This window comes from Ixodes scapularis, unplaced genomic scaffold (assembly GCF_016920785.2).
Source record: "Ixodes scapularis isolate PalLabHiFi unplaced genomic scaffold, ASM1692078v2 PGA_scaffold1__304_contigs__length_218370807, whole genome shotgun sequence".
In the NCBI taxonomy this organism is placed as follows: domain Eukaryota; kingdom Metazoa; phylum Arthropoda; class Arachnida; order Ixodida; family Ixodidae; genus Ixodes; species Ixodes scapularis.
In genome coordinates this window covers 137,344,464-137,366,435 of record NW_024609846.1, presented here as the reverse complement: position 1 = coordinate 137,366,435, position 21,972 = coordinate 137,344,464, and the positions used below count along the sequence as shown (strand labels likewise).

Below are 21,972 nucleotides of genomic sequence, written 5' to 3'. Positions count from 1 at the left end.
ATCAACATTGTGCGCGTACAGGTGACACTCAAGAGAGAGAGGACTGCGTGTTACTCGTCTGCTGGAGACCGCTCCATCTTTTTCTTTTTCGTCTCTGTTGTCTGCTAGAGCCTGTTCCATACGGTCAGTTCTTGGCACTCCTTTTGGCTCCGCAGTTAGTGGTCTATGCTTTGCAAAAAGTCTATGACAGTGAGCCTTTGTCCGATTCCAAGTGCCTCAGTTGCATTTTGAACCCACAAACTCGTAAGCGCAGGCACCACAGATAGGCATGCGGCCCGTATAATGAATGCCTCTGAGGCCCGTCTAGGGGTGATAATGATAAATGTGGGGCAGTGATAATGTACAGTGGGCCAGCACGAAGACTGGGTCTAAGTTCACTGCAGGTGTGTGGCAGCTTCGCGACAAAGTTGCAGAACCTCGGGTTGGTCGCCAAGGGGCACGTTAGTTATTCTTTCTCTTTTTTGCAATGTTTCAAAAGTGCAGACCTATGGAGCCGTGAATTGTAATTTTCTTGTGTGTATGTTTAGACACCGGGAAGTTAATGAGCCCCGAGGGGGTCTGGTGTCTTTGTTGGAGATGAAAGCCAGGGCAGCATAGCGCTGCTGATCTGACGTCTTTAACGTGTATCACCCAATAGTCATACACGACCGCACGCCGGTACGAAGCTCATCCGGAATGGACCGGACAAGGGCGGGGTAATTTTAGAGCGCAGCTCTTAGGGGCCCGTTTCCGTCTTGAGCGGCGTTGCCGTCGGCATCGGCGTCGGCGTAACCTCGAGGTCACGTGCCCCCAAGGTCGCCCCCAAGGTCACGCGACCCCCAAGGTCACGTGACCCCCAGAGGTCGCGTGACCCCCAGAGATCACGTGACCCCTCCCCCTGGGCCACGCGACCCCCCTACCCCGCGGTCACGTGACCCCTCCCCCAGGGTCACGCGACCGCCTACCCCGAGGTCACGTGACTCCCCCTCTCCGAGGTCACGTGACCCCCCTCCGGCCCCTCCCCCCCCCCCAAAGTCACGTGACACCCCCCTCCCCCGACGCCACGTGAGCCCCTACCCCCGAGGTAAAAAAAATTGGCTTGCTCTTTATGTTTATACAGCCTTGATGGAGATGCGCCTCAACGGGTAATCGGTCTTTTAGCTGTAGATGAGAAATTTAGCCAGTGCGGTACAACCGCTAACCTGGGATTTTTAACGTGCATCACGCAGTAGTGATCACACGAACGCGTGCCGGTACGAAACTCATCCAGATCGAAACGGGCGGGGGCGGCGGGGATCGAACCCACCCCCGAGGTCAGGTGACCCCCGGAGCATATTCAAGAATGAGGGGAGGAGGAAGAGAAGGAGGACGGTTCTACCTTTCCCCAATTATCCTTCCCTCCTCCTCCCCCTCAGTCCCCTTCCCCACTCATTCCTCCTCAAGAGCTGCGCTCTAATTCGGCGTTACAGGGAGTTATAAAGGCTTTCTTTTTTGTATTTGTTAATACTGTTCACCCCAAGTACGGGGCTTTAACAGGTGTGTGATATAAGAGAACACACTATCATACAACGTCAGGACTACAATGCAAAAGACATTCAGCGACTTCTACTTATAATAATGGAGTTGAAATAGCACAAACATTGAATATATTATCTAGCACTGAACAAAATTCATTCTCAGCACTCAACATCCACTACCTAGCAAAAATATTAGAACTACTATTTGTCAGTTCATCTTACACATATTCAGAACGGCGCTCTCAAATCCATCTAAACAGTTCGATGATAAAATATTATGTGGGAGATTACTTCAATCTTTTACAGTTGTGGGGAAAAAGAAAACTTATAAGCGTCACTATTACATTTGGGCATTTCAAACTGATTAGTGCTAATGTATCTCAGTCATCTCGATGCGCGAAGTGTTAATCAAGAACCCGGGCCAAAAATATACAGGTGATGAAAAACCGATAGAAAAACTTTAGTCGAACGATATTTTGACGGCCGAAAATAAGGGGAGATTGAGGCTGTTCAGCATATCTGTGACAGAATCAAGTCGCTTTTATTTGGATAGAATAAACCGCACCGTATTCCTCTGAACTATTTCGAGTTCACCAATTCGATTTTTTCTATAGCGGTCCCAAACCGATGCAGCGTACTCCAAAGTTGTCCTAATATGCGCTGTGTAGGCCATTAACTTCACTTGAGACGGAGTACAGTTAAGATTTCTTCTTAAAACCAAAGCTTTTTTATTGCTTTGTGACATACTGTAAACGACTTATATTTTCGCGAGGACCTAATTTTCGCGAATTTCGCAAATCACCTACAATACGCCAGAACAAGCGAGGAGATGTGTTATCTACTTCCTACAACTATTGCGCCAAAATCATAATCGTCGCGAGGAAATGATTCTTGCTAGCCACAGAATACTATAACGCAGAAAGGGAATACTTGAATATGCTTTTATTCTAGATATAAGTCAGGAATATATATATATATATATATATATATATATATATATATATATATATATATATATATATATATATATATATATATATATATATATATATATAACAGAGAGATGGAGATAGAGGGGCAGAGAAAGGAGCATAGTAGGACGATAAAGTGAACAAAGTTGGCAATGGCCGATGGCTGCAGGATCCTTTCTTGAATCACTAGTCCGTAATATGATATATTTTTGTACACAATAGTTTCTCCTCACTTTCACTGTGTGAACGATTGCTATAGTTATCAATTGCCTCATCTGAATAAAAATATATGAAAGATGTGTGTTAGTTTTATAAAAGGGAAACTCAGAGTCACTTCTGGTATAGGACACTCCTAAGTGTACGCTTTCATAAAGGAACCTAATTTAGGAAGTTATGTCTTCTTTCTCAATCAAATAAGGCATCATGTTCTTTTAATAAAAATGAATGCAGAAATAGAGTACGACAGGGTACCTAAATTTAAAAAAAATCGAAGGTGGTGTTTCTTGTTTTATTCGTATCGGAATTTTTCGTTCTTTGATTTTTCCCATGTTTGCCTTAATATATCACAACTATCGCATCACTCAGATACCTAATAGTTATATTAAATATTTTCCATATATAAGAATAATACAATCTGAAAAGTATAGGATGTGAATAAATTATTTCATAAGATATTGGCCCCGAAATGTTTCCATTTAAAATGCAATTTATTCTTTAAAAATATATTATTACTATCAATTACAAGCAAACTGTACCCATCGTCTGTCCATAAAACGTTTTAAAATTTTCCTAATTTTATTGTTTTAGTTGTTTACTTTCAAACGTGCTCCCTCCATCAGTGTGCGTTAATGCAACTGTCCACCTTTTCATGCCCTTATGAATTTTCCTATTCCCAAATTCTTTTTCTAGTCAAAACTAAGTGTGGATTTGTTTATACCAGACACTATACAACGGCATATAGAAACATCAGTTGATTTTAAAATGTCGACCAGGTACCCTTTGGTCGATCTTAACTGAAATTATCAAACTACTAATTCGCTTAAAAATGTGTTCAAATAGATGTAACAGTCGAGTTTATACCGTCCTGATTATGCTATTGTTTGTGGGCTTATAAAGAGGACTGGTTTCCTTTGACCACTTGTGGATTTGAAGATGTGTGGTGTTTGCGTTTGTGTTTCGTGATATGAAGTAGCATGAGAAAGACCGGCGCAAACGGTAAGAGTGAAATTCGCTCGAGGAAGGTGGGCTATTGAACCGTCGGCGTTGGGTAGGAAGCGTGACTGAAAGCAATTTCAAGGCGACAAAGAGGGGCTTTAGCAGTACTTGAAGCCCCTCTATCCTGGGAAAAGTGGCGCCATTCATTGTTGCGGAAATGCTCGAGACACGTGCCGCGCGCGACTTCTGGGGAGAACATGGTGACTGAAATATAGCTCAGTGCTGCGCTGTTCCACCATGATCTTCCCAAGGGCTGCACGTTGCACGTGCCTCATGCATCGACGCACCTTGCATTACTTTTGTAACATGAAGGGGCTTTAGCAGTACTGCAGCCGGACGTATAGACCTATCGAATGTTTACAAAATCACAGTCCAGCGTGCGATCTTCACAGCTCAGCACGTGCGTGTTCGTCGCTTCGGAAAGCGAGCAAAGCACGCGCCATACGCACAAACACTAAAAATGGCACCGGCCACACGCTCTTTTCTGGAGAGATCTATGTCCGGCATCGCTCTTATGCTTGTTCGGAACGAAGGAGCGATTTTCCCAGGCAAGAGAGCGCAAGGGAGTTTTTTTAGCCCCACCTTCTTTCGGGCCATCGTCGAAATAAGGCACCTTCTTGGGTCACCCATAAATAGCCAATGCGCAGACAGCCGGCGCCTCTAGTGACGAATCTGTCATGCGACCATTAACTGACGAGATCCCGCGAGGCCTGCGAGGAGAGCAGGTGAGGGCCAGATAACCATGAGATAACGCCGCCGCGCCTTGCGCGCCTTCGATTGATTTAAGGAGACCATAGGAAACAAACAAACAAAAAAAGACGCAACTTTGTGTGGCGCCCCAAAGCCATAGCATGACGAAACGCTACGGCCTCGACATTTAAGGCGCGCGCTCGCAAATTCCTCCGTGAGCAGGTCAGGATTGCAGTAGGTTGTGTTAATACACTCGACTTGCAATCTCGTTCGTTTTCTGACGTTGCGCACGAACAACAAATGTCCGTTCACTCAGTACTGTTTTCTCACATTGCATTATGTAACGGGAGCTTACGTCTGCTTAAGTCGACTGTCACCGGGACATCCTTGCTCTGTATAAAGCGCGGCTTCTCACGAAGCACGCATGATTCGTACTTCCTTGCTTTCCGTGGTTCGTACTTCGTACGAAGCACGGAAAATTTGAGGAGCAGCCTTTACGCAACATATAGAGCACGGATGTCTCGGTGGCTTACAACGTGACGTAAGAAAACTTAAGCAAACACCTTTAATGGAATGGGCCCTAAATGTTGAAAGCAAACCATTAGTGAGTTTTACTATTACGTATACGAGCAAACGCAAGCGCTGTGCGTTTGCGTTGCGTTCTCCACGCTGCGCGTGCACCAATCCGCCATGCGCCAATCCAAGGCCGCCGGGTGTGCTCCACGCATGCGCAGTGTGGAACACGCAACGCTAAAACAAACGCCGAGGGTTTGCGTTCGCTCGTATACGCAATACTAAAACTCACTATTATTAGCGTTTTGACAAGACGCTAAATGTGGTGTTGTGCCTTTTTTTATTTTTACGCTTTTTAGCTCGCGGAAGACGATGCTGACAGATGCTTACACACCGTTTCTGTTTCCAAAATTATATCCCACTGTGCTATCTTAACAGGCTAGCACACGCTCCTTCGTCGCTTAGAAAAGCGAGCACAGTACCCGCCACACACACGAACGCTGAATATCGTACTGGCCAGGGTATTCTTGTTTACAAAATGCTGGGCTGTGGAGATCGCATGCTGAATAAAGCTCATCATCACTCATGGAGGTAAGAAGAAGAAGAGGTGAAATTCCGGCTCAAGCCAGCCAAACCAGCAAATCCCAAGCAAAGCCAGAAGTAGATGTCACTGGTCGATCGGAACGCCCCCAGGCAGAGCCGTATGTAGAGTCTGGGCAAGGTTCCAGAGAGCGCCACCGTCGGTTGATCATCAGCGCCACCGTGGCCAAATAAGGCAACACTGGGACGACTAAAATCGGCAGCGCCGCCGGCGTACTCTTCCGAGATTACGTTATTACCTACTCCAAGCGTTGTGTGGTCGCGCGCTGCACTATACTCCGTTTCACCTTCCGTCCGAGCACAGCGGACGCTAGGAGCCATCCCAGCCAATCCGGCGTTGAGGGAGTGTCATGCGACCTTGAGCTCCCTGTGTCGCCCCGCCCCACCGGCAGGTCACGCGACTTTCTCCCGGCGCTGGATCGGCTGGGATGGCTCGTGGCGTCCACTGCGCTCGGACTGAAGGTGAAACGGAGTATACCGACTGTTTTAAGAATATATCAAACACTAAATATATAAAAGTGCATGCATGTGTGGTTGTGTCGTGCTAGCATTAGGGAGTTTTAGCGGGTGCCTTCCTCGATAGTTAGAGACAATCGAAAACGGGAGCTAGCAGAACAAAATTTAACATCCTTATATTACGGCCAAATATATGTGAAAACAAGTAGACAAGAGCTCCTTTTTTTACGTTTTTTGCGTGCGCCTCAATATACCAAAAGCGTAGACTTCGTCGAAATTCCCTCCTCTAAAAGAGCGGAACGGAAAATGCCCTTTCCCCTTCTTTCTCATCCTCACCCACCCTTTTTTTTTCAAGTGAACTCTTCCCGCATGAGTAGCTGACCTCATTTTGGTGATCAGCTTCTTTCCAGTCCCCTCGTCGCCGTGTTGAAGACGATTAAGGTGACCCAGGAATGTGTTTTTCGTGCATGCTGGCTGTGGTTTGGACGGTGTCGTACGCAGTTGCTCGTCGCAAGCTGATGCTCGTTCTCGTCGATGGAATACGCTGTTCACTTTACATAGAACACAAATAAACACCGCATAGATAAGCTTTTCTCATGGGGTAAGTACATTTTTTTTATTTCTTCTTGAGTAGACCGTTTTATCGGAGCAGGGACGAGGTTAGAATCGCATAGACACGGGTCGAAATAGAGCAACCATCTTGAGCAGCTACGCGATCATCCTTAAGGAGCAAACGACAGTTCGTTCTGCAATCAGTGAAGTAGAGAAAACTTTGTCTTCGGTTTTCGGTAACTACGATCAGACGTCCACACACTGTCGTTTGATCAAGATGTGTCCGCGGAGCAGAAATCAGGGAGAGTGTCAAGGGACTGATCGGACTATAGAGTCATCTCGTTGAACCAAAGAAAACGCCGGGCTTCAAGCGCTTTAATTTCAAAAATCGAGTCAAATATTGCATTTAAAAATCCATCTGGAGTCTGACAATGTGAACGGAATGCTTATTTGACACGTTATACTGCATTTATTAATCTCCGACGGCGTTGTATTTTCCGCGGCCTCGACAGAAACCTGCAAAGCTTCACGCCTGCTAAACTCCGGGGCTGCGACAGTCCGGTACGCAACAGAGCCTACATCTTCGACGTTTTCTCTTCTGCGACATACGATGGCAATATTAAGAATAAAAGACCAAAGACGCGCGAATAAACACCTTAAATTGATGCGTAAACAGCCCCAGGAGCAAGCTGGCGGGGAAAGGGCCTTACCAGTGTTGCAAATATTGTCACGGGTGGTGACCAAAATAACAATCAATAAACAGGAAGAAATAAACGTTCAATGTGGCGAAGTTGTGTCCAAAACAAAAATAAAATAGAAGATAACAACAGAGCGTCGCGAGCGTCGAAGTCGGCGTAACGGCAGAGTCGAACGCTGGAGCGAAACTGACTCTGCTCGCCATGCGCAGTCCTCTATGTACCCTCGTGGGTTTCTGGAACATTCGGCGTAGAACTGTCGGCGCGTAGAACATTTGGAAATCGATCAGACGAGAATGTTCTCGAACTTAGAAGAACGCCAAGTTGAAAGAATAAATAGAAGGACATTCCGTTGGCCGGAATCGAACCCAGACCTACCGCGTGACGGTCAAGCCAATACCACCTAGAACAAAACGCCTGCGCATTTCCTCCTGTAAACGTCATCACTAGTAGACCCCCTCAGCGCCCCCTAGGTAGCCCGGATGAGCACTATCGTCTGCTACATCGTCTGCGACATCGTCTGCTCCATCGCCTGTTTCAGTGGTTCGCGCGGCAGATAATGAAACAGATGCTCACTCGAGTGTCTGTGCATACGATGAAATTACGCGTTCACGTGGAGCGTCAAATGCATGAGTGAAAATGCCTTACTGATGCTCCAAGGGCTGCAAAGCCCTTCGCTGGACGCTGGACGCTGGCACTGGAGGCCATTTTTGAGGGCACTGTTTATACTCCGTTCACTTGGTTCACTCCTAAGCAGAGAATGCAGCCAAAGCCACGAGCACGAGAACTCAAGGTCGCTGCTTTGAAGCGTTCTTCCGCAGAACGAGCACACGCGCTAGAAATGCCCGTCTCAAAGCCAGGAGTGCGTGCTAGCTCGCTCTCCTGGCCGATGGAGTGTTCGCATGCGCGTTGCAAATGAACTGGAAGCTCGCTATCAGCTCGCGCTTAGCAGTCGCGCGCACAGCTGTAGCCGACAGTGAATGCGACGGAGTTGTAACTCAGCCCCTACTCTGGTCAAGCTTCAGCCTGTTGGCCGCTTGGGGCGGGTCGGGGATGTACTAACAAAATGTCATGCGCAGGCCTCAGGCCTTGTCTTCTAGGTGGTATTGGTCAAGCGCACTAACCATTCGGCAACGCACACGCTCACTCGGCGACGAGCGTGGCAATATATTGAGCTAGATGGCGCAACGTGCCACACCAAACGATTTCCCTAAGGGTATAGCGAGAGCTTGGCAAACCATTGGTAAGTACAGGAGGCAAAGGAAGAGGCGTCGTTGGCCAAAAACGGACTGGGCATGTTCCAGGGCGTCTTCGCCGATTCAAATGTGGCCAGCCAGGAGCCGCAAATAATACCCTGGTGGTGGTCGCGAGGAAAAAAAATGAAAGTCGTTTACAATTCCCTCTAATGCCGAATTAGATCGCAGCTCTTGAGGAGGAGGGGTTGAAGGTACGGAGAGGGGGGGGGGGGTGCATGTCCCTCCTCCCCCTTCGTGCCCTACCCTCTTTCTCTCCCCCCCTTCCATTTAGCGGGTAATTTTCGCTAAACCCTCAAGATTTAGCTTTAATTTCACGTTAAATTTAGCAGGACATTTAGAGAAAATTTCCCGCTAAATTTGGTGGGTTCCGTTTCCGCACTAAATTTATAAAATAAATTGACGTCATGCGACCTCAACACCAATCCAGTTTCCCCGCTAAATTTAGCTGGGAAACTGCGACGTCCCATATTGCAACGCGCACTGTTACGCCAACGACGGCGGCGACTCCAACGGCGACGCCGCTCAACCCGGAAACGGGTGCATAAGAGCTGCACTCTAAAAATAATAAATGCGTCAGAGTAACTCTCGGTGACTGAAAATATGGTATAAGTGATTTTTCGATCACGGTCATGCAAAATCAAAGTCTAGGAGGACGATCGACGTGATCCGTACGGCCAGGCGCCGACGGCCGGGAATTTGCCGTCCGAGCAGTCATACTTCGCCCGAGCAAAACAGAGTTAGGTCGGCGCATTTGATTCTTGCATTTTCTTGCATGATACTAATCGAAACATCACGTGCACTATATTTTCAACCCCGAAGAGTTACTCGATTTAACTCTTACGCACTTATTAAAAATCTTTCTTGCTGCCACCACTAGGGGATTCTTTTCGGCGTCCGGTTGGCCAAGAAAGCATGTCAAGCCCCCTATCTGCGTCTGGTGCACGCCCTGGCTCTGCCCGCTCCTCCCATTGACCAAACTGCTTCTATAGCATGACTAAAAAAACAAGGCTTGGTCTAAAATGGGTCGAAAAAATCGGTGCCTGCACGAATTATTTGGGGTACTCTTTGGATCGAGCGTAGGGAGAAAATGCACTCACTTTTTCCCATAGAAATGCATTACGGGAAGTCAATTTTCGACTGGTTGCTGTCTGCTTCAATTTGCGTCAGCACACTAGCGCCACTTGAACCTCTAGCGTACATTATAATAACTCTATGGGCACTACGAACACAAATTTGCCACCGACGCTTCGACCAGAAAGTAGAACCTTCAGCGCGTTGAGTCTGTGGTGAGGTGGACGAGATGGTTGTAGACGTGATACTGACGTGCGAAGGCCTTCGACACGTCGAACCAGCGGATTGTGGAAGGGCAACACGGCATTGGACACTGGCAGGGACGCTCAGCTTTGAGTTTGCTTTGAGTTTAGTGGTAGACTCTGCCAGCGAGACCAATGGCATCAAATGCGTCATCGCTAAGCCGACGGCCAACGAGACTGGGGTAATTTGGTGGACACCAGAGGTCTGCACGGACCGATATTTAGGAGCCCGTATTGGAGCTAGCCTCGAAACAGGAGCAGTTAGTTACGCGCCGCTGCGGAAGGCGCTGAGATCTGAGGTGCCTCCTCGACGGCCACGGTGTCGGCCAGTGTCAGCGGCGTCGCGTGCTCGCCTTTTTCGCGGTGTGGTGGTGGTGTGCAGCCAGTGGCTGGCCTCGTGTTTTGCTTTGGTGCTGTGGCGATCACAGATGCCACCATCGTGCACGAAGGTGAGCCTTAACCCGATGAAGAAGAGGAAAAAGAAGAAAAAGAACACAGATTTACAAACTCTGGCGACTTGGAGGCGGCGTGGCGGCGGTGAGGTACAACAAAAAGCGGTGAGCGAGGGAATGCGGGACCACCGCTGGGAGAAACAACCGGAGCGGTCGGTTTCGCAGGGATCCCATATTTGGGCCCATCTATCCCCGTACGAGTGAAGCGCTCGGTGCGCCGAACATAGCATGGACGCCGCGTCGGACAGAGAGTCATAACCTAAATGTTTCTCCCACTGTGTCCAGGACGCACCATAAAGTACGTTTCTGCGAGAAAGAGAAGAAACCTCCTTTGCCATTCCCGCCAACGACGACGACAAAAGCGTCGGCAAGCTTATTCTTATGTTACGTGAACCATAAGTACAAAATCAACGTAGTCTAACAAAATTATTTGCAGGAGAGCATATCGTAAGCGATACTTACTCGTGGATCAAAAAATCACCTGAATCGCAGCGGACGCAAGCCGACGACGCATCTCAGTGTCGACAGTAGCGCCACCGCGTCATCCTGACTGGCTGCTCCTTCTCTCGAGCGTCGATGCTGACATCTCACCTTCTAGCAACCGTGGCCTGGCGCAAGCATAGCCACTGGAAATTCGATGCTTATCCCGAAAGTCCGACATCTGCTGGGTTTCCTCAGTCGATGCTTCTTGTCTCTTTGAGTGGGTTTTAATAATCCCTTTTTGAATTAAACCCTGTCAATGAGGCATTTGAACGAGGGACATATGCACACGACCAACTAGAATCTCAAAATGTTCACATCGGATGGCTTCCCTGAAGACTTCTAGGCTACCGTATGCTCGCTGCCGTTGCTCGATGCATCAGTTTTGAAGGTGAACGGGAGCGGTGTGGCATCGAGGCATTGAGTATCGTCACCGCATCACTACGTTATACATGCATAACCTCAGACAGGCCTGTGAACGGCCCTCTCTTCTTGAACAGTACATCATCACACTTGAATGGTGATAACTTGTTAATCTGACACGAGCCCGCCCCTGAGCATCTTTCGACGCGTTGACTGAACCCGACTTTCAACCGAACGCTGACGCAGCGCTCGTATCTAGTTTTGTGTCTGCGCTGGATCTCACTGCGATGACATCAAGAATCCAGATGCATGGGCTTTGATTATTCAAGGCGGAGTTATTCAAACCCTTTCTCTAGACGGCAAAAAAATATTGAAGTTCTGCAGAAAAACTGATGTCGGCCGAACCCGGTGTCAAGCAAACGGCGTGTGTCGCACATATATTTGCTTGGCCCAATTTTTTGTGGCTGCGAAGCCAAAGCTACCGGCACCCGTGGAGTCGCGCAGCTTGAACGCCGCTCAAAGCTCTGCACGCGCGCTCCCTACTACTTCCCCTCGCCCCAGCACACTCGCTCACGCCGCATGCGAACAATAAATATATGAAAGAAAACAAGAATTAGGAAACAGTCGAAAAGAAACCATTGTTGGCGTTTTGATAAGGCGCTAGAAAAGAGATACTATGGGTTTTTTTTTGTTGTTGTAATTTTTGCTTGTTTATCATTGCGGGGAAAAGACGCTACAATATGGCACCATTTCTATGTTTACAAAATCACAGTCCAGCGTGCTATCTTTATACGTCCCCTCACACTTGTTCGTCACTTCAAAAAGCGAGCAAAGCACCCACCATACGCGCAAGCGCTGAGGATAGCACTGGCCAGAAGCTCCTTGTTTCTGGCCAGTGCTGCTCATCATGGGAAGTTCACAGCTCAGCAAACACGTGTTGGTCAATTCCAAAAGCGAGCATATTACGCGCCGTACGTCCAAGAGCTGAAAAACCAGGGTCAGAAGAGTGGTTGTTTGGGCGAGTTGGTTTGACATCTTATACAATATTGTGCGCAGCAAGGACGAGGACAAAAGAAGAGAACAGAACACAACAATTTCTTTAAATAATTAAAAGCGCCGAAAAAGACAAGGACAAAGAAGTGCAACAACACAAGGCCCTTCTTTGTTCTTGTCTTTTTCGGAGCTTTTAATTATTTAAAGAACCATGAACCAACTGGCTCAACTTTCCACTTTGCTAGAACACAACAAGGCGCAACTTCCAACTGAACTCTATTGAATACGTGTTCCGGTATTTATAGTCTCAAGCATCGTCACAATGACAACAAACAAAACGACCAAAGCAAAGAAAACGACCACCACTGAGCATAATTGGAAAATAACACTAGCTCGTTCTCAGGGAAAACAATTCCTTCTCCAATAACGCAATCGACGGCATAACAACACACGTGTCTTCATAGTAACCTTCATAGTAACCTTAATAAGAGATTGCAAACCGATGTAATTTTCCTACATTTTCCAAAGCATTCGATAAAGTGCCCCACCAACATCTTGCACGAAAAACTAACCCAAATGCGTATTCATAATTCAATAGTCACTTGGATAAAATATTTCCTATCTGATCGAACACAATGTACTATTGGAAACGGGTCCCGTTCACCTCTTTCTAATGTAACGTCCGGTGTACCCCAGTGAAGTGTCCTGGGCCCCCTGCTGTCTTTAATGTATGTACATGCAAAAAAAAAAAAAATGCTCTTGCGTTTACTTTGCCGCACAACGCTTGGAGAGCCAATCACCGTAACTTACGGAGGCAGCTCAGCGAATGACGATGCCGAAACATATGCTTAGACCAAAAACGCAGCCCGAGTTTGACATTAAGTAATGCAAGACGTCACGCTTGCTTTGCTTAATGTGATAACTCGGATTGCGTTTTTTGATCTAAACATATCTTTCGGCATTGTCATTCGCTGAGCTGCCTCCGTAAGTTATGGTGATTGGCTCTCCTAGTGTTGTGCGGGAAAGTAGTCACAAGGGCTTTTTTTCTTAGTGTGCTAACGATTTTCCTGCTAATCTAACATCGCAAATTTGCCTCTTTGCTGACGATTGTGGTTTATACAGACCAATAAGTAATAAAAATGAGCCCCTACTCTTACATGCTGACTTACTTATTATAGAAGAACGGTGTCAAGATTGGCAAATGACAGCTAATGTAAATAAAACAGAACTAGTGTCTTTCACCGGATCACAGTCCTAATCACTCTTTTTCATATCAACTCAACGACACAGCAGTTCGCCCCTGTACATCATAAATACCCCGGCGTTCGGTTAACCTGTGATCTATCTTGGGCAACTCACATTAATTTATTTTTATCTAAGGCTAATTCATTATTGGGATATCTTCGGCGCAACCTAAAAAAACGTCCTTACCTGAATTTAAACAATTATCATACATAGCATTTATTAAATATCGTGTAGAGTATGTGTCTTCTGTATGGTCCCCATGGCAGCATTACCCGATTATGAAATTAGGGGAAATTAAAAACCAAGCTTTAAGATTAATTTTCACAGACTACTCTCGTTTCACTAGCGTAACAGGTCTAAAGAGCAAAGCTAACCTTCACTCACTCTCATTTAGGCGCATTCTTTCTCGACTAACCGTTTCGTAAATTATACAATAAGAATGCCTCTATCAAAGCATCCCTTTTCCTTCCACTCCATGCGAAATCTTACCGCCATGATAACTCCTGCAAAGTTCGGCCAACTTTTGAATCAGCTGTAGCATTTTATAATTCATATATGCCTATGACAAGCAAGGACTGGAATAAATTACCCGGTAGCATTGTAACCAAGACTAACTCCGAAAGGTTTGCCGAAGATTTGATTGATTGCCTTGAACTTACAAGTATGTCTATCTGTTAATTCTTTTTTTCTTTCTTTTTTACTGTTCACGGTGCATACCATTAAAACTATATATTAATATTATTGTGTAATGTTGATAGCTGGTTGTATTTTGTTGTTCTTTAATTCACCTGTATTGCTCACCTCCTCTCCATGAGTGCTACTTCATTTTAAACGATAATTCTTAGGGTGTTATTGACACCCCTTGTATAATGCTTCCATGGTCACTCAAGTAATATTGAATGAATAAATTAATGAAATATAAAAGCCACGGGCTCGCACCTGTGCTTTTGCCTCTGCATCACGACCTCATGAGGTGGAGTGTTCGCAGAAGAAAAAAGCCGCAGAATCATCACACTCATCATCATTATCATGGGCTATTGATGGGGTAATTACTGCACGTTTTCCTCGATTTTTTTTTTTTGCGTCTGTCGTTCCGTGGAGAAAAAAAACAACCAATGAGTCTTTCATATCTTACGAATAGAGCCCGACACTGATAGCAGTTTGATCGTCCGCACGCTATCCACATCCGCAGACTTTGTACCTATACCCGTACCGCATCCACAATGTTCATAAATTATAGTGTCCTCATCCGATCCACATCAGCATATTTTGTACGCGCATCCGAACCGCTTTCGCAAGATTCGGATCCGTACGCAACCCACAGTCCGCGCATTTATTTTACATATAAAAGCGAGTCTAAATTTTACCAATATTAAAAAAAAAAATCTGAATGGTGCTGGTGCTTTAGTTAGTTATAAGCCGTTTGCTTAACTTTGCACACAAAACATCTTCTAGTCAGAATATGGAGAAAGTCATTTTATCGTATTCTGTTTTATTGTATTTATATAATAACCGTATAAGTGATCATCCTTCTACACACACTTCGCATCGCTGGAAAGATGTTGGTTATGAGATCGTCCTGCGAGGCGACACTGCCAAAAGGAAAATGCACTGAAAATATTTTTTAGTTTTTTTGTTTTGTAAGAGTTTTTTTAGCAAGCACGTATTTTTGATACAGGAACGTTAAAGCAAAACAAACGAATAACATTGTTTCTTTTTATTGGTTAAACAATAAAAAAAAGTAGGAAGGGAAAGGCGGTCGGTAAGTAGAACTCGTATATACATGGATAAACGCTAGTAGACCAAGTGTGCAAGGAGGCTTCTACTTTCTTGTGGCTTGCACGTTTCCGGATTTTTTCGTTTTTTTTGACAAATAACGTTTTTTGTCTTTTCCCTGAGGAACAACAATACGCTTTCCCAAAACGATTAATGCCCCTCAATTCTTTACTTTATCTAAGAACACCATTCTTGGCGAGACAGTACACTAACCGCCGAATTCACAAACATCACTCTAATTATAGATTGAGGTTTGTGAATTCGGTGGTAAAGCGATCTTTAGTGAGAGTTAGGTCTTTCTAGGCGTAAAAAACAATTTTCTCCCCGATTGGCACCTTTTGTCTAAGATAGCTTTTTCTACAGGAAAACATTAGAGGATGCACTTCACAGTATCACTCATTTTAATACACTGTGGTTGCATACGTTTATGGGCACCCTTGGCAAACATGTAGATCCGAACCCGTGGATATCCGCATCCGATGCGCATCCGCAGCCCCTGGCATCCGCATCCGATCCGCAATCCACCGAACCTGATTCACTTTTATCCGCATCTGCCAGTTGACGGGGGACATCCGCGAATGATCCGCGGGTAAGCAGCGGATATATAGGGCTCTGGTTACAAATATCAATAAATAATTCTAAGTGATATTTACTAAAAGTACGAAAAAATGTTGTGTACCCCAGTTCAGGAGTTGAACGCCAGGTACACTATAGCCTTACACGCTACACGGTCAAAAGTTACCTAAATTTGCAGAGGCAAGGTAGGTAAAATTACGACTAATTATTTTCAATATTTGTGCTTTGTATTCCAGTCCTGCACAATCGTTTCAAAGCTCATATATACAATGGAGCCAAAGGACAGAAACGTGAAAGGCACAAGGCAACAAACAAACAAACGAACAAATTCAGTTATTCATACAACCAGAACATGGCGACATTGTTACCTACTGCGGATGAGAAATTTTAGCCTGTACATTACGACTGCTAACCTGAGGTTTTTAACGTGCACCCCGCAATAGGGATACACGACCGCACGCCGGTACGATGCTCATTCAGATCGAAACGGAAAGGGGTGGGGATTGAACCCAGGATCCCTGGGTTCTGCAGCCCGAGATTTCGCTCCACGTTCTCAGAGCTGGTGTGCGCCAACTTACTCGGCCACCGATCCCCTGGGACAAGACAGGAGAAGCGCTACTCACAACTGGGACTCAATTCGCGACTCCAGCAAACGATAGGGGCGCTCTAGTCAGGCAAAATGTCGGACGAAAGGAGGTCGTTTTCGTTGTTTAGCACGCGGACCACCATAAATTTCTTGCACTGCAGCGTGAAATTGGTGTTACATATAAAAGCGTAGCGATTTTCTGACGGTTGAAACCAGCTTCATGTCAGTGCCTAGAAATAACACGGCGGAAGCATAAAAATAATTACTGAAAATGATATTTGTTACTATCCTGCCTACGAGAATCAAGCAGCGATAGCAGACGACAGAGTCGAAAGAACCTTCTCTCTTGAGCTTCTCGGCGTTGCCGCTACGCGGCGTCGACTTCGCTGGAGTCGCCAATAGAGAAAGGCAAGAAAGAAGCGTGGTATGTGATTACTGTAAATTACGGAAAAATAAAAATAAAAAGTGTAATGTTACAGATAGATGTGCAATGATAAAATTAACTGAGTTAAATTGTAATCTTGTTAAAATGCTGATAAAATGATAAATATTTTAAACTTTAAAAATCATGAAAAACACATAGAAAGAAAAAATTAAGATGAGAAATTTTTGAGAAAATAAAAAAAAAAACCTTAAATAAGACAAAAATTCAGGAAAAAAGGTTGAGATATATTAGCCCTTCTCAGTCAGTGCGACAGTTGGCGCACTGATGCATTTGTCACGCTTAGCCTTGAAACCTTTTGCCTCATAAAGCACTCTGATCATCCGGTTGTGGAAACGCTTTATAACTTTGGTTTCGGAGGACAAAGGGAGGCATTTGCAGGCTCTGACGTGTAAAGCCATGTGTCTTGATGGCGACGGCCTGAGTGAAAGTTCATGCTCTCGTAACCTGACGTTTACTCACAGGCCAGATTGTTTATAATTTTATGATTTAATTTAGTTATTTTTATTAGTACAAATCTATCTGCAATATTACATTTTTTTTTTTATTTTCCGTAATTTACAATTCTCACATTTCACGCTTCCTTATCGTTTCTTTTCATGATATCCAAGTAGTGAGTAGCGCTCGTCCTGTCTTGTTCATTTTATGTTCCTGTCCTCTTGTGTATATGTATGTATAATATTGTATGTTTAATATTTAACCAACTAGGCCCAGCAACTGATTTTAATTTTTTTCGAATATAACGCAGACCAACGACTATTACAGAAATTAACATGATGAATGTACTGGTGCATGTAATTAAAAGAGTGATGATGATCCGAATCAGTCTTGTACACGTTACTAATAAAAAGTAATCGATTACAATTACAATTACTCTTGGCTAGAAAGTATTCGATTAGATTACTTGATTACTCGACGGCAAAAGTAATTGGACATTACTTAAAGAAGTAATCGTTACTTTTCCGATTACTTTATTGTGTGAAGACACATCTTTAGCGCTCATAACAATGAACTACTTCCAACCTATATTTCACATTTGCACAAGTATTGAAGAAGAAAAACTGGCTTCCTCTTCGTGGTCGTTGCACCTTCACAATGCGGACACAAGCATAGAATTCGTTTGAAGACGTTTAATGATTTGGGCGTTCGCCAGTGTGTGTGTGTGTGGGGGGGGGGGGGGGGGGCGGAGGGGCTTCTAGATCTTGTTAAGCTTCAGAAAGGGTTGTCGCTCAAAGTTTGCGTCGCTCATTTTATTATCCACATGTGGATGAGCTCGCATGTTATACAAAAGAGTAGCAGCTCCAGGATTTGAAACGGATCATGTGTAGTATCCATTAGCGGAAGAGATCGCCCCGACCACTTCTCAACTCGAAACATTGCTTGTAACAAAGACCACGTAGGGGAAATGGGGAAATATTTCAACTGCCTTTGTTATATTTTGCATCCGCTTTAGGCATTCTTCGGTTCTAATTCTCTTACGGGCTGCGAGTAGGTACCCTACGCAGGATTTTTTTATTTTTTTTATTTCTGTGTGTGTGTGTGTGCGTGAGGGGGCTAGTTTGAGCGAAGGACTCACAAAGCTACATTCTGCTCCCTCAAACTTCGCCCTGAATGGCCTTTGTCACGCACTGTGGCTTCCCTGAGGCTTCCCACTCCCAGTCCCCCCAGATTGGAAAAAAAAACAAAAAAACTGACATTTTACAGAAACTGTACATAGAAAGAGATTGACCTCGTTTCCTACAGCTCCGCAAAAATCTTTCTTTTTTCCGTTCGAAAAAACAAAGCAAAATTTATTTTTGTCATTTCATAAAAAAAGGCGTGTGCCCGGGGGGGGGGGGGGGGGGGGGGCGTGGACAAATTGTAACGATTACAAGTAATTTTATTACTTCAAAAAGTAATCAGATTACTCTTGGGATTACTGCTTAATAAAAGTAATCAACTGATTACAAAATTACTCCAAAAAGTAATCGATTACAAGTAATTTGATTACTTGTAATGCGTACGGTACAAGTCTGATCCGAATATAGGCTCTTGCTTTTCACTCATCGTTGCAGCGTTGAAGGCCAAATACCTGGCGTAAAAGTTCGCACACGGACAAACACATAGTTTATACTTTAAACAGCCCGCCTTCGCCAAAAAACAAAAATAAAGGAAAGATAAAACAAATGAAATTTACAAATGTGCTTAATTGCTCGGTTAAAGCTGGTGTGCAAAAGTGTGAGACTGAATTTTTCCGCTATTTTTAGCGAAGAAATTCTGAAGGAGCTTGAAATGTAGCGAAAATTTTGCAACGTAACACTTAATTTCTCCGATAAATTTTGCGGGGACATTACGCGCTTCATTTTTAGTTACGCTTTCGCCTGGCGACGGTGCCTATCGTTCTTTTTCCAGACATGTCTAGCAATCAGTACAGTAGAAATGAAAAGAAATCTTTCAGTCCCTCCCCCCTCCACCGATCACTTCCGACGCCCCTGGTTCTATTGTTCAAAGCGACAATGTGGTCTGAACCCACACTTAACTGCCTAAGGGAAGAACCGGCTGCCCTCGTGATCTTGGTTTTATGGGGTGCTGGATTTCTAAGAGTTGAAGGAGAGCTTTTGTTTTGTGTGGGTATGTCTTGTTTTTGTCGCGATAAGAACGACAGAATACCGCACAACAATTCATCACTTATCAGCGTCGACCGACATAGCTTTCGTTTCTTCTTGCAATGTGGAGGAAATAAAAAATGAGACAATATTGTGTGTGTACGTGTGTGTGTGTGTGTATGTGTGTGTGTGTTTTACTGAGAGCAACCACTGATCACTTGCTGAAACAGCTGGACGATCCAGAACACCGCGACCGATATGTCCGATATGTATGCAGCAGAGACATCTACCGCGAGACACCCGTTCAAATCTTTCCCCAAGGGTTAACCTATCCACACAGCGTCGATTCTTTACCGGGATGCAAGTTTGCAAAGGCACAAAGACGAAGAACGTTGGTATGCCAAGGCATGTCCTTTGATCACAACGCCTGGGACCGCGAGATTTGCGTTCGATGACTTCTGCTTCCTGCTCTGCGGTGCTGCACTTTCGTAAAAAGTTCCACGGGTCCACAAAGGGAGCTACGACCGTTTACACAATATTTCTAAAAGATGTTCTGCAAATGACGGCGAATAAGCAGAAAATGTGTCTTTTATCGCATATCCTCCCAGCCTCTTCGACGTTTCACGCGGCTGACTTTATGATGGCCTAAAGGCTGGACTCCATGGAGCCGAATATGTGGTGAAGAAGCGACGAACTTCGCCTGGTGGCGCGTTCGCTTTGCGGACTACGCAACAGCCACTCTTCTAAAGCCGTCGCAGAGCGAACGCCGCTGAGCGAAATTCGTCTCTCTTTTTGTGTTATGGAGTTTAGCCTTAAGAAGACTATTCGGAACAACCGGTGGCTGCACTCGCGCTGCAGCAACCAAGCATTGCGTAATCCCGCAAGTTGTCATGAAGATTAGATATTTACCTTATTGCCTGCTGTTATATGTAACGAATAACTTTATATTATACTGTAACTTATTACCTCTTATTATGTTTTGAAATAAGTACTAGATATAAAATCTTTTCAACAACAAGATTTGGGATCTTGTTTGCAAATGGCGGTTTCCTTAGAGACTCTGCCAATGACATACTTTTTAACTGGTGGAATACTCAACAGATTGAAAACTACTTCACCGCTATTTCTTACTTTTTTTCATAAGTTTACGTAATGTTTTTTTTTATTTATATTAATAAATGAATACTTACACAAAAATAATAAAATGATCGTATATTGCGCCCACATCACATGCACATCGGTTTTTCTTTGTTGTTTTATTGCTCAAATGGCAGCGAGCAGATTTAGATTTTTTTTTGTACAATGCGCACTTTTTTTTGGCAACGGATTCACTTCGATAAACATATTGTCTACTCACCTGAACACATTGTCCTCTCTCCAATCTCCGAAATTAGAATGACAAGCATGAGTTCTAAGCACAGCATTTTAGTAGATGCGATAGATTTTCCGTATAAAGTTAGGTTCTGTAACAGTATGCGGAAACCCTGATGTTCACCTGTACACCTTTGAAACCCTCGCTGGGCGACGGCAGCTTAAGTACCCGCATGTGAGCTGTAGGAACCGCCCCTTAAGAAAATACAAAAAAGGTGTTTTATGTTTTCTTTCTGTTGTATTGACGCTCGTTTTTTTTTTTCAAGAGCAATGCATAAAAGAGTATTTGCCCTTGCTTCAAAGCTCCACACATGCCTCTTTTTTTTATTATTCTCAGATTACAGTCATCTTCTGAGTGATAAACAAGAATTGTTTGAGCGATTGCGCACACTTTCTATTGCGTACTTAGTTTACAATTAAAAGTATTTATGCATGTTTTGATCAAAAGACTAATTTTGAAAGTGTTCGTTACGGACAATCTCGATATAATTCTTAATGTGATACACACCAAAAATTTAAAATTAGAAATGCCTCGGCATAATTCTTAACGAGACCCACACTAAATTTCAAAATTAGAAACGTTACAAAAGAAGGTCGATGCAAGTGCTCTCCTATAAAATTTGACAGATTTGGAAAAAAATAAAAGATTGGCCGCTTGCGTCTTTTTTTATACAATTTATTATGAAGAGACTTTTCAGAAGGTCTGCCCTCCAGCATGGTTCACATCTGACAGTCTTGAACATTCATGTTAAGTTGAATTTTTCTAAATCACGTAAACTTACATGTAGCTCTTCTCTACTAGCCGTGTCCCCAAATAACTGGAACAGTCTGAAGATAGAGTAGACAGGCGACCAAGTTAATGTTACACATTTTTTATACGTTTTGTGTTTGTCCCTGTTTTCGTCCGTCGTCCCCGGTTTTTCAAAAATGTGTGCAATATAGTACCCCTGATTATGTTGCGACTTTCTGAAACCCGATGCATTTTCGCGTTCCCTTTTGTACTGTTTGTTTGACATCGTTTATATATTGTTGGATGTATTGACATTTGAGTGACTTATTTTTAGTGTATATTTGCGCACTTTAGCGTCGTCGCACTTTTATTATTGACAGTTCGATTATTTTTTGTGTGTTTCTAAATATGTAGCTTGTAGTATATCACGATTACTTTTTTTCTATTTTTATAACGCTCCTGTATAGTCAATAACTAGACACCTTTGAAGTCAATGAATGAAATAAAATCAAAATTGATTTCGTAAAGGATAAGGTCTTATGTGGATACCATTACAGAATGTTTCCAAATTACCGAAACTTCCAAAATCCGAGAAACATCTCTTCTTTGAAATCAC

At 44.2% G+C, this 21,972-nt stretch overlaps 1 protein-coding gene across 1 annotated transcript in view; it reads right to left on the bottom strand.

The window, feature by feature from the left end:
- The window catches only part of LOC120837411, a 32,065-nt gene extending 11,386 nt beyond the window's left edge, over positions 1-20,679 (bottom strand). Inside the window, exon 1 of the mRNA XM_040206740.2 lies at positions 20,613-20,679. Coding sequence (XP_040062674.2) covers positions 20,613-20,679 — 67 coding nt within the window. The remainder of the gene's footprint in view (positions 1-20,612) is intronic.
- Between the last annotated feature and the right edge of the window lie 1,293 nt (positions 20,680-21,972).